The sequence below is a fragment of the Bos mutus genome, chromosome 5 (assembly GCF_027580195.1).
Source record: "Bos mutus isolate GX-2022 chromosome 5, NWIPB_WYAK_1.1, whole genome shotgun sequence".
NCBI classification, from domain to species: domain Eukaryota; kingdom Metazoa; phylum Chordata; class Mammalia; order Artiodactyla; family Bovidae; genus Bos; species Bos mutus.
Window position 1 is genome coordinate 101,756,160 of NC_091621.1, and position 12,890 is coordinate 101,769,049.

The 12,890-nt window shown below is 59.7% G+C and overlaps 1 protein-coding gene across 2 annotated transcripts in view; it reads right to left on the reverse strand.

Annotated features, from left to right (window-relative positions):
• Positions 1-1,002: 1,002 nt before the first annotated feature.
• The window catches only part of TAFA5 (TAFA chemokine like family member 5), a 176,032-nt gene continuing 164,144 nt past the window's right edge, over positions 1,003-12,890 (reverse strand). For both annotated transcript variants that reach the window (XM_070370069.1, XM_070370070.1), the window contains exon 4: positions 1,003-3,036. In XM_070370069.1, the coding sequence (XP_070226170.1) occupies positions 3,028-3,036 (9 nt within the window). In that variant the 3' untranslated portion in view covers positions 1,003-3,027. The remainder of the gene's footprint in view (positions 3,037-12,890) is intronic.

Consider the following 12,890-nt stretch of genomic DNA (forward strand, 5'->3'; position numbering starts at 1 on the left):
TCTCTTTCCTCTGGCCTCACGATTCTGTTTTCCCCTGCTATGCCCAGAAGGCTCTGGAACAGCGGCCGTGCCCCTGGCTCTGGGTAGGGGAGGTTACTTTCCTCTGGCAGGCACGCCCCCTGCGCCCTTCCAGCGCATCTCCGTGTGCACAGAGGGAGGAGCCGAGGGCTGGTCGCTCTCCCGGCCACACTGCCCCGCCCTCCTGGCCTCTGATGGCCAAGTCCCCCAGGTGCTTCCTGTGGTGTCCCGGAAGGTCCTGTCATGGCCGCCCAGGCCGCCCACAGTGTAGGGCACACCTGGGTGCCCTGTGGTGGCAGCTAGGCCTGTGTTCTGTCCTTCTTCCTCCCTCCTGGGATGAGCCCGGCTCTGTGCGGGAGGGCGGGGTCTCCTTCACTCCCTGGAGCGGCTCCAAAGGCCAGTGAAGCCTCCTCAAATCTAGCACAGACCTCGAGATGCCCACGGCCCGCCCGCCAGGCTACAGGTCCCAGAGTTGAAATTTTATCAAGGGCAGTTGCAAGCTGGTGGTCACAGCCTGCCCGATTTGGAACACGCCGATATCTGCTGCTTGGAGGTCCAAGCAGATTCCCCTAGAAAGGGGGGCCTTAGACAAGGGTCTCCTTCTGGAGCCCCGAGCAGGGTTCTGCAGCTGGGCCTGGGGGCATGAGCAGAGCCTGGCTCACAGACCCCGGTGTGGGTGAAGGCAGGTGGCCGTCAGCCTTCCCATGGGCTTGGCCGGGGATGAAGCATTAGCTACCGGTCAGGTGCTGCTCGCCCGCCCGGGGCTGGGCATCAGGGAGCCTCCGTGTGGTCCAGAAATGCCTGGAGGGCTCTCGCCTGCACTTGGTCACGGGGCCCACCTCCTGGGAAGGAGGCCCTGTCACCACCTGTGCCCTGAGCTCTGTCTCTGCCAGCCACACTGGCGAAAGCCCCTCCCAGGACACCGCGGCCAGCGAACAAAAGCCATGCTTATCAAAGGAGTTTCTCTTTATTTTCATAATTTAGCTGAATCAACACAAAATTGAATACTGTAAAACAAGGGGAAAATGCTGCAACATATCAAACTCCCAGTCTCTGCCCTCAGAAGGTGTCTACACCCACTGTTGAAAGAAACAGGCCGGGGGGAGGTGGTGGGGACGCTGGCAGGCAGGGCAGAGGTGCGCTGGGCCGGGGACCCCCCCAAGGCCTCCCTCCCCACTCCTGGAGTGACCCCGGGCCGAGGAGCCTGGGGTGGGGCAGCACCCCGCGGCTGCCTCCTCTGTGATGAGAAACGCAAGCCCAGCCATCTCTTTCACCCCAGGACAACACGTGCCCGTGAATCTGTGGTGACCGAAGGTAACTAAATACTCATGGACGTTGGGATGGGTCTTAAATAAATGGAGTTTCTCTCCTATCTTTAGTCTATGGGTGGCTGGAACAAGTTCTATATAGATTTTTTATAACTTTTTTTTTTTAGTAGCATAGACCTAGCATAACGCTCCTGTTAATTGGACTCTTAGGTAGTATACTTCAGCTGAAACTCAGGAGGATAAAGGGGTCTGGCACAGGGCGGCCGGGGGAAGGTAAACGTAACTGTTTGTTATCCGTGGGCCTGGCGACCCCACCTCGCAGGAGGGACGCGGGAGACGCGGGCTCAGCCCGTCCCCCACTGTCTCCGCCGTCTGGCATGAAGACTGGGATCACGGGGGCATCCGACTGGGAAGACGAGGTCGGCTGCCAACTGCCCTCCAGGTCTGCGAACGTCAGAGGGGTAAGAAAACAGGAAACAAAACTGGTCGGAACAGGCGTGATCCAGGGACTGGACACTCCCAGGACAGAGGCCCAGGAGGCAGGACGATCCAACCCAGACCATGGGAAAGGCCACTGGCCCTTCTGTGTCGCCGACCAGCGTGCCTGTGCTGCCCGGACCTGGCCCTCAGCCCGCTGCCCCCGAGTCCTGCCCCCTCCGCACACTGAGCGCCCCTGTGTCTGGGGGTGCAGGTCCCCAACACCCACCCCAGACCCTTTGGGAGGCCCCTGTCCCGGCCTGCCTCTCAGGGACGGCTGGGGCTGCCACATGAATTGTTAAATAGGATTTTCTACAAATATACAACATATAAAAACTGTTAAATATATAACTTTCGGCTTTGCAAAATACATTTAATGATCTCTTTCAAACAAGTGTTACTTTCGCTTTCTTTAATTTGCTTTCTGGAGCTAAAGGGCGGTCAGATGAGACAGCAGTCATGGGAGACCCAACATGCTCTTGCGGATCCTGGATTGTCCCGCTATCTGAATGGGGCGGCGAGAGGCGCGTCGAACTGGTTAAAACAGAAAGTGATTTTAGTAGGAGAAGGTCCACCTAAGTACAGAGGAGCAGGTGTGCACGGCAGGTTGTGGTCCCCGGCAGGCGTGCCCGTGGGGTCCGCGTGGGGACATCACGGGCCACATGTCCTCCGGTCACGTCCTCTGGCCGCGCGGGGCGGGGGCAAGGCCCGCAGTGTTCGTGGGGCGGGGGCCGCCCAGGCACGTCTCTGCCCCCGTGTACCCCCCGGTACACAAACCCAGGGACTCGGATGGTGAGGGCGAGTCCACTTGAAAATAGATTTTGCTCTTTGGTCTATTGAATATACTGAAAGGATAAGAAAATAAAAGCGATTCGGACAGTCTGGGGCTCGAGGAGAGGCCACGTCTGCGTCCGAGACTCAGTCCTCCAAGGACCCGGCGCTGTCCTCCACTCTCGGGCTGGCAGGGCTGCAGCCTCGTCCTCCTCCTTCTCCGAGTCCACGCCGGGAGGGCGGCCAGGCCAGGCTCCAGGGGTGCCCGGCGACACGGCCCCGCGGTGTGTCCCCGGCCCGAGTCCTGGGGGAGGCCAGACAGACTCAGCGCGGGCGGCCGAGGAAGCAGGCTGTCCTTGACGGGCTAGAGAAATGGAGCGTGGGCGGATGGCAGCGGGTAGGTGGCGTCCACGACGGGCCGAGGACCGTGGCCGAGCTGTGGACTCTCCAGGGAGCCGGGGCCGCTCCTGGGGCCCCTCTGGGGCTGTGTTTGTCAGGAGACCTGAGAAGCAGAGAGAGGAGAGCTGTCAGCCTCCACACACACCAAGAGTCCCCGTCGGAAACAGCAGGAGCCCAGGGACCCCGCGAGGTTGGCCTCACCCGGACAATATGCTGGAAAGACACCAGCAGACCTTCTTGAGGACAAAAACTAGTTTTCAGAGCCAAACTGGAGGAGAAAGCTATGCTTGTCACAAGAAGTCCCTGGGAACACCCTCTTCCTCTGGGTGGGGCCCTGCCTCCCACCCTTGGCTGTGACAAAGGAACGTGCTGGAACTCTCAGCTGCTGGTGTGAACTGCCTGTCCTCCGCCCTGTGCTGGCCAGGTCCTTGGGTCTGGGCGGCATCGGCCTGTTTCTTTAACCGTGTACACAGCAGGTGCTGCATAATTGCACAGAGGACAGCGCTGGAAACAAGGGTGCCTCACCCCCACAGAGCCCCTGGCAGGATGCAGAGCTGGGGTGTGCATGCTGGTTGATGGGTGCACAGCCCCCCAGGCAGCACTGGGGCATCTCGGGGACACGACAGAACACGCCAGGTCAGCGCCGTGAGGGGACGGGGTCCCCAGCCTCTGCTCTGCAGCGGGAGCATCACGGGTGAGACAGTGGACACAGGATAGGGGAGGAGGCTTCCCTGGGGTACCCCCGCAGCCTCCTGCCCAGTGTCCACGTCCGCACCGGGCCCACCCACTCGGCAGGACGGGGCCTCCCAGGGGCTGCAGAAGCAGGGCTGGTGTGGGACCCCAGAGCTGTGGGTGCGTGTCCAGAGTGACAGGAGCCCCGAGGGGAGCTCCATGTGCCACTGGAGAGGGGGATGAGCATGAGAGCGGGCAGCAGGGGAGACGCCTGAGCCCCTGTGTCTCTGCCGACTGAGGCCCGGCCCAGGAGGGGGTGGGGAGCAGGGCCAGGGTGGGACACATCCTGGGCTCACTGTCCAGACCATTGCAGGGTCCTGGGGGGGTCACTGTCCAGACCGGCGCAGGGTCCTGGCGGGGGGTCACTGTCCAGACCAGTGCAGGGTCCTGGTTGCATGTTTCTCCCCATCTGACCAGCTGCCTAGCAGCCCCGGGACCCTGACCCTAATCCACAGCGAGCACCCCTTCCCCAGCTCTCCTGAGTTGGACAGAGGCCCCTGTGTGTGCCGTGGTGACCCTTACCTGCCCAGGACCCGCAGGCAGCGTCCAGGCCCACCCTCTGCTCTGCTGCCCACAGCCCAGGGCAGCTGCCCCTCCCTGACCTGTCCAGTCACGTCCACGACCGAGACCATCCAGCCCGCTCACTCACAGGCTAGCTCGAGGGGCTAACCAGGAAAGGAAGCACTGAGCCCACTTTTTCTACATAGAAAGTTGTATAAATTCTTACTCGTGGATAAATGGGAAAACACTGGAGCATAAAAAGAAAATAAAAGCCCACCCACGTTTCCATACCCGAAGGTAAATATTTTGATAACATTACTGCATTTCCTCTGCACTCTGTAACAGCTCACATGCTCTGTGTTACAGCTACAATGAGGCTGGGGCTTGGCATGAAAGCTCGCGTTGTCCGACGCAGGCCGGCAGCCTGTCCGAGGGGTCGGCGACCCCTGGCCACGTCCATGCTCACGCGCCAACCCCAGGACAGACGGGCAGGGCCCGGGCTGTCTCAGCATCCCCCCTGAGCCCCGCCTGGGGGGCTACTTCTCACGTCTGCGAGCTCAGACAGCAGAGGCTCCCACGCCCTGTAATTCCACCGAAAAGAGGCAGGGTTTGGTTGAGGACTCGTCTTCACTCCTCGTGCCAGCCAGAGGAGTGGAACACGCTCACCAGCGGGGTCCCGGCCACGCGCCTGTCTGTGCCAGTTCGTCTGGCCGGGCTCTGCGTTTCTTCCCGATCTGAACAAGGACGCGTGTTTCATCACGGGCAGGCCCGCGAGAGGCCCCGGCACGTGCCCCGTGGGCCTGCCGCCCAGCTTGGTCCACCCGCGGTTCACATCTGTGCCGTGTCGCGGACACCCAGGTTTTCTTTTCTGGGAGGGAAGCAGGGCTGGGAGTCCATTCGGGACGCCCTCATGGCTTAAAGCGACTCAGTCTACACACCGTCCTAGGGCTTGTCCCAGAGGTTCCCCCATCCTCAGGAGGCCCCTGCTTTCCCCCACACCCCCGGCCTCTGGCTTTTCCTGACCTTGGGCGGGCAGGTGGGTGGGGCAGGAAGGACACCAGGCCCCTGTCTGCTCCGGCCAGTCCCCCGACAAGGGCCCAGCCTGGAGACAGAAGCCAGGACGGGTACACGGGGGCCCGTCCAGCTTCCACCCGAGCCCAGAGAGTCCCCTTCTGTCTGCGGCAGGGCCCAGGCTGAGTGGGGGAGGGAGGCAGACCCAGAACCACCAGAGATGGGGCTGCAGCCAGACCGGCCAGGCGGGGGCTCACAGGTCTGCGGCCTTTGTGGTCAGACGTTGGGCTCAGCGGTCCTGGCCTTGGCCTGACTATCAGGAATGGACAGGCGGCCTGACGCCCTCAGAGGTGGTGTCCGTCTGGGACAAAAGGCCCGGCCCACCCAGAAGCACCCATGGGTGGGGACTGCCAGCTGGTCCCGAGGCCCAGTGACCGGGAGAGAGGCTGGGGAGTCGGGTCTGCAGCCCGGGAAGGCGGTCAGGAGCCCGGGGACTGGCTGCGGCGGGGCCGACAGGGCTCGTCTGGCCACAGAGATGCGTTTCCAGGCGAGGGACTTCATGGCCGAGGCGCGTCTCGGGGTCCCTGCTCAGGGCCCTGCGCTGGTCCTCATGGTGCCGGCTGGCCCCTGCAGGCAGCGGGAGGCTGCTCTGCTGGGAAGTGGGTTCTCTGGTTTCCAGCATCCTTCCCTGGGGACAGGCCCCTCGAGACAGTAGGCCAGACCCCCAGGGACCCCCGGGATCTCCTGGCGGGCTGCGCCCACACCTGGGGACCACATGCCTGAGCTCTGGCGGTGACAAACGAGAAGGGAGGCAGACCTGAGCTGGCGGTCTCAGCCCCAGGGCCCCTGCCTCCACCTGCTCAGGGACAAGCGGAGTCAGCGACCGGGACCCCAGGCTTGGCGGGACTGTGGGCTCCATTCCGCCAGGAGCTCGGGCAGCTGTCTGTCTGTCTCTGGGGGGCATCCGGCCTGGCGTCCCCTCCGCGTCTATGCGCCTGGGGGTTGTTCTGAGTGTCCCTGGAGGGGGGCATCCGGCCTGGCGTCCCCTCCGCGTCTATGCGCCTGGGGGTTGTTCTGAGCTGGCGCTGTGGACCCGCTCGCATTCCCGTCCAGGTGAGTCTCTCCCACCAGCCGGGGAAGCACGTGTTCTGAGGTGATGAGTTGGTTTTTCTCGGTGTTTGGAGCCTATAAAGCTTTGTTCACAAAACACAGGGACACTCTCCAGCTCCAGGAGTCCACGGAGCTGTGTTACTGGTTCCTCTGAAAGTTCCCACTGCCTTCTAGGTCTGGATGAATCTTCTGTTCAGGAAGCTTGAGGTTCTGATTTGAACGCCCTGAGCAAGAGGTCTTGAACAGCAGAGACACGGAAACCATGGGGCCACGAGATGACGGTGGCCTGCGCGAGGTGGCTTGACCACGAAGCCTGTTACTGCGGAGAAGCTTCTGGAAAGGCTGAGCATCGTCCCCTCCACACCCAGCCAGCCGTGTGACTGAGGCTCTGGGACTGTTTCTTGACCTCACATGTGAGGAGTGCTGTTAACTGAGCCCTGAACCCAGAAGGTCCCAGACGCGCGAGGAGGGAGGGACATACTCATTCCCAGAGGGGCACAGATGCTCAGATGTGGCCCCCTCTGCCCAGGCGTGAGGGAGGCAGCCACCTGGAGACCCAAGTCCTGGTGAAAACTCACAGCTGCGGCTGGTACCTGGGGCAGACAGGGCGGAGACGGGACACAGCAAATGGTGGGGCTGCAGACAGAGGCCAGGGCAGCCCGTGGCCCGGGGACGCCTGGCATGAGACAGCGGGGCCCCCTCCTCGCCTGCCCCTTGGGGACCAGTCTGGCTGCCCTGATCACAGCTACTGGTCACCGCAGCTGCCTCCACAGCTGTCTGTCCCCACCCCACCTGCACCCCCCTCTGCCTCCCTCAGGGGCTGCTGGACACCAAGAAGGTGACAGCCATGCCGCCTCCTGATATTTAGGGTTCCCAGGGGACAGGGAATGAAGGGCTTCGTCCCCTGGAGCCCACAGCCCCTAACGGTCACACGAAATGCCCCTGACCAGCGGGGACACCAGTGATGACACGCAGTAGGCACGGCCCGTGCCTGGGAATCCGTCCTGGAGGCTGCAGGCTGTGGTGGTCTTGTGGGACCTCGTCGAGCCGGTTCTGAAGGGCCAGGCCTCCACGATGCCCCTGACGAGAGAGGCCAGGGAGGGGAGGCGGCCGGGCGGGGGCAGGGGACGCCTGGGCGGGCAGCTCTGTCCCTGCCCCGCAGCCTCAGCACACTGCCCTCGTGCCTATGAAGCCGTGTGGGGTGGCCACCCGCCCCGTGGCAGGGGACACTGACGGCCGCTGTGCACATCACGTCCCCAGGGCACCCCCAGGCCCGGGTCTGGGGCCCCAGCAGATGGGGAGAAGCTGAGTCTGATCTCAGGGCCCCCTCTCCGGCTACCCTCACACTTTGGCCCCTGGCGAGGACTCAGGTGACCACGCCTGCCCTCCCGGGCTCAGCACCGGCCGTGGGTCTCCCCTCCTGGGGTCTCTGGCTAACAAAGCTGCTGCGTGGCCTCAATCACCCCGAGCCACTGGCCTTCCAAGGCCAGGGGAGGCAGGCCCCACCTCTGGCCGGGCTGGTCAAGAACCGGCAAAGGATGGGAGGGCAGCCGGCACCCAGCCCGAGGCGGGAATGTGAATGAACTGGACAGTCAGCTCGTTTGGGTCTCAGTGGCCTTCCCCTGGCAAAGCAGACCCTGCGTGTTGAGGAGAGGAGCTGATTCAGCACCTGCTCACCAGGGCGAGGATGCTGCACCGGTCACAGTGGAACCGGCCCTCGGGGGACAAGCGACGTGAGTGTGTGAGTGTGTGTGTGTGTTTGTGTGTGAAACGCCGCGAGGGGCTGAGTGCTGGCGTGGGCGTCCCACTGGAACAACGAGACGGAGAAGACTCGAGAGCCAGCGCTTGTAACACACCAGGGGCTCCTGGGGCCACCGCAGACCTCTCTCCCCGCGTCGGTCCTGCAGGCCTGTCTCCCCAGCAGGCGGTGAGTGCCTGGCCTCAGGCAGAGGGAGGCGGCAGAGAGAGACCTCCACTCCGCCCCGGGGAGGCCGGGACCCCGGCAACATCCTGCTCAGCTACTGCCCAGCTCTTGCAGGGGTGCACCGCCTGGACAGGGCCCCCAGGCTGAGACGGCAGGCGGGTCCCCGCCCCAGCCCCCTCCAGCGCCGCACTGGGCAGTCCTGGACCTCCCCACCCACTCAGCTGCCCCTGCAAGGGCCTGGCTCGGCTTTTCCACAGGGGGTCTGACAACACTGGCCTCTGGTCTGTCTGCTCTGTCCCTGGGCACCGGCAGACTCTGAAGTCCCTTCTGTCCCCGCTCCCCGCCGGCTCCACCAACACCAGCAATGAGAGCCCGGCAGATTTGGCCAACCATCGCTCGCAGCCGCCCCACCGTCCCAAGTCCCAGCAATTCTGGAGATGACAGGGCATGGCGGGGGGTCCTCCGAGGGGCATCAGGCAGTTTCCCTGACGCCTGGCCGTCCACAGCGTGCGGGGCCCCGCGTGCCCGGGGAGCTCAGGGGGGAACCCCGACCCCGCTCTGCCTGCCGCGTCCGCTTTCAGTGGGTGGGGAGTCACTGCTGGACCCAGGCCGCATCCTCAGGGGGACACGTGTCAGCAGAGGGTGCGGTGGCCCCACCAGGCGGCTGTCAGTCAGAGGAGCCTGGGGAGCAGGCCGAGGATCCGGCCAAACACTTTCTGGCTCAAATACCCATCCACGTCCATCTGTTAAAAGGAGCTTCACTGAGGGACAGCTCACAGCCGAGGTGCCCTTCGACGGGGTCAAGTCTGCGGTTTGGTCCGTTCAGAGCCGGGAAGCCATCACCATGGTCAACTTGGAACACCTGCCAACATTCCCCAGAGTACACCGTCAGCAGTGACCCCCACGCCCATCCCATCCCGGAGAGCCCCCAGGAAAGGGGTTCTGCGTCACGGGGTGGATGTATCTAACTTTCTGAGCAACTGCCAGCCCGCTGTCCAAAGGCGCTGACACGTGCACCTCTCTCGATGACGCACCGCCCAGCACTTTCCAGCACTTTCCGGAAAGACTGGCAAATTCACACGCCTCCCAGCGTCCTTTGTGAGGCTCCAGAGTGAAGCTAAAGGAGATGGGACCCAGCCCGGGAGCCCCAGGAGCCGCGCCGTCTGCGCTGTGACCCCTGATGGAGAACTTCTCGTCACACGTCCCATCCACATTTCACGCTTTAGGAAGTTTCTACCCCGAGCTGCGATCCTCCCCGTCTGCCTGCTGCCCGCTCCTGGGCTGGGAACCAGTCCCCTTCCATGGGCCTCGGTCCTCGTGGAGGGGAGCTTGACTTTCAGAAGCTCGGGGTATGGGGGCTGCCCCTGAGGATGGCCCAGTGCCGGCCTCCTGGTCACCGGGAGACCTGTAGAGGCCTCGGCTGTAAAGCAGGGTGACGACAGCCCACGGCGACCACTGGCCTGGACGGGTGACCTGTAGAGGCCTCGGCTGTAAAACGGGGTGACGACAGCCCATGGCGACCACTGGCCTGGACGGGGGCCCTGGGCATGTGCTCAGAACAGCGCCGGGGGGTGTCTGCCGTCACTGCTGGTCACTGATTGTGTTCAGGCTGCTGGGCCTTCAGTGTCCTTCTTCCTCCTGAACTCAAATGCCCCCCTGACTCGTCTCCAGCCACTTCATGGTTTCCGGTGTCTTAGTCTCTAATCCATAGGAAATTTAATTTGGGATGAGGGGTGAGGTAAGGATCCCACTTGAATCTCCCCCAAATATAAAGCGGGTGTTCTCAGCATCCGTGTCATGGGCCACCCCTTCCCCCTCGCTCCCCCGTCCGTGGTACCAACATCTGGATTCGTGTCGGCCACGTGGTCTGGTCCTCGGATCAGAGAGAGCTTCGGAAGAGTGAGCGTCTTCGTGGGTGGTGACTGGGTCCTGACTTCATGAGCAGGGCCCGCTATGGACTCAGGAGGTGGGTGGGTGGCAGAACCAGGCTGCAGCCACACTGCCCAGCGCTGACCCCCTCACAAGGCTTCTTTACCCCCATGTCGCTCCCCAGCGGGAGGTGGACACTGGGGCATGTCCCAGAGTCCCATTCCACACTGTGGCTGAGTCCCACCCGACAGGAGGCCTGAAATCACTCTGTAACGTTCCAGAAAAGTCTCATCGGAGATTTGATTGAAGTTGCATTAAATCCAAACATCAAGTTTGAAAGGACAACGTCATAATATTTAGACAATCCCTACCTTATCAAAGTGTGTGACACCTTTCTATCCATCTCTGCAAGTCTTTGTAAGTTTCCCATGGGGAGGCTTTGTCATGATCTTTATAGGTGCTTTTTCTTACTGGAGTTATTCCCAGCTGTTTTATGTTTGTTCCTGCCATTAATGCAGCTCTCCTCTCTTTCACTTTCATTTCTTTATTAACTGTAATGAAACCGTTATGCTTTCTACACATAGCTGCCTGGAGGTAAGAACACAAAGGCTTTTTTCCAGTCTCTCCTCCACGAGCCAGTGGGCATGTTTTTCCTTAAAGCTGCCTACACACCTCACCTCCTGTTTTCACCTCCTAAATGACCCATGTTTAAGCGACTGCTGACTCTGTGCCCCAGGCCTCAGGACTGTTGAGCCTTTATTAGTCTAGTCTGGGACTGGCAAACTCATGCTACCAGGGGCCAGTTCGTGTACATTTTCAACTTTGCAGGTTGTAAGGTCTCTCTGCAAAGACTCAGCTTTGCCATTGCAGTGAGAACACATCCCTAGATGATATATAGGTGAATAAACCAGGCTGTGTACCAATAAAACTTTATTTACAAAAACAGGTAGGGGGCCAGATTTGACCAGCAGGTGGTAGTCAGCTGACCTCTGATCTAGACCAGAGCTTGCTCCTGTCTATGACAGTTTACAGTTGAACACAAGTAGAGAAACTTCTATGTTCCTCATTGGTCTAATTTAACAAATTCTTTAATTCATTTTCAAGGCATTCAGGTGATCCTCCAGAATTTAGGAAGTACCTGTTTACTTTCTGTAGGTAATAGTCATTGCATTTTCTCATATCAAATAGTTTTGTGAGTGCCTTTGCCAGAACTTCCAAAAAGTAATCAGTCCTGGGGGGCTGTAGGCCAGCCTCACGACAGCCACTGGCCCTCGGCCCAGGAGGGCCAGGGTGGGGCCTGCGTGTAGTGCAACGTCAGCCCTGGCTCCAGGGGGACACCGGGTTCTGGGAGGGCCCACCTTCTCCTCCAGGTTAGCCTGGAGGGCTGCAAACATCGCTCCTGTGATATTTTTTCTGAGGAATAAATACAGGGTTTGACTGCTGTCTTTTTCCGCATCTTCTGAATTAGAACACGTGTTATATTTGATCTCCTGACAGATCTTGTCCTACCTGATTCTGAAATATTAAAGTGTATTTGCATCTCATATCAATCTACTGTGTGGGGGACTGTCCTGGGTTCTTTTGAAGGCCTGCAGAAATCAGCAGGTTGTCATTGTATGTGAGTGCCAGCATAAGATCACCCAATCACCACTCACACCAGGGGAGGGATCCCCTGAGAAGCATGTGCACCCTGAAAACAGTGCTGACTCCCAGAGGGCCCCGGGCATTGGCTGAAGGACCTCAGTGCTTGGCAGGGCACACAGCCCTCATCACAGACTCAAACCTCTCTACTGAACAAAAGGACTCTGCGAACTTTAACTGTGGGGACCTTCCTGGCATCAGGGTTTCACCAGCCCCTAAAATGAACAGGGTCATTCACTGCATTTTCCAATTTGGGGAAGAGACACCTGTGTGCAGAACGCTTCCAAGAACATGCCAGTTAAAACATCTGGAACTTTTACTGGAAAACATTAACATTGCCTACTTCTTTGGTTATAATTCCCCCTGCCCCCAGAATATGATATATTTAATCAGATTTCCATGTGTCGTGATCAGGGGCCCAGCTCTGCACACGCTCCTGAATAATTTGAGGCCACATTACAGGCTGATTTTTCTTTCTCCCTTTCAGGTTTATGCTCTAACTTTTAAAAAACCTACACATGACAGAAGTAAAATGCATTTGTATAGTTTTTCCAGAGATGCAACGATCAATTCCCTGTCTTAAAAAAAAATCATTAATATTTCTTTTTCATCTTCACAGCTTTTCTCCTCTCGTTTTGAAGGTGGCTTTTTCTATAGCTTGGGTTCTTCATTTTTGTTCTGAGTTAAAAATAAAGTTATTTAAGCCATAGTGTATTGACGAGTCCATCTTTCCCTGTGCCCACAGGTGCACTGTGCTGTTCTCATCACATCCGAAATGAGATTTAACAATAGCTCAGATGTGTACACTGTATCGTCCAGTAAGTGCCAGCCCCACAAAATGCTGCTCATGTTCTACCTGTCTCAACCCTTACAGCAGCCCTGGTGGGGCTCCCCTGGTGGCTCAGATGGTAAAGAATCTGCCTGCAGTGCAGGAGACCCTGGTGCAATCCCTGGGTCAGGAAGATTCCTTGCAGGAGGGCATGGCCACCCACTCCAGTTTTCTTGCCTGGAGAATCCCATGGACAGAGGAGCCTGGTGGGCTATAGTCGCATCAGGAGTCCCCAAAGAATTGGACACAACTGGGCGACCAACACTTTCACACTTTCAGAGCAGCCCTAGGAGTCAGGGAACAGCATTTTGCCCATTTTTATAGATGCAGAAATGGAAAC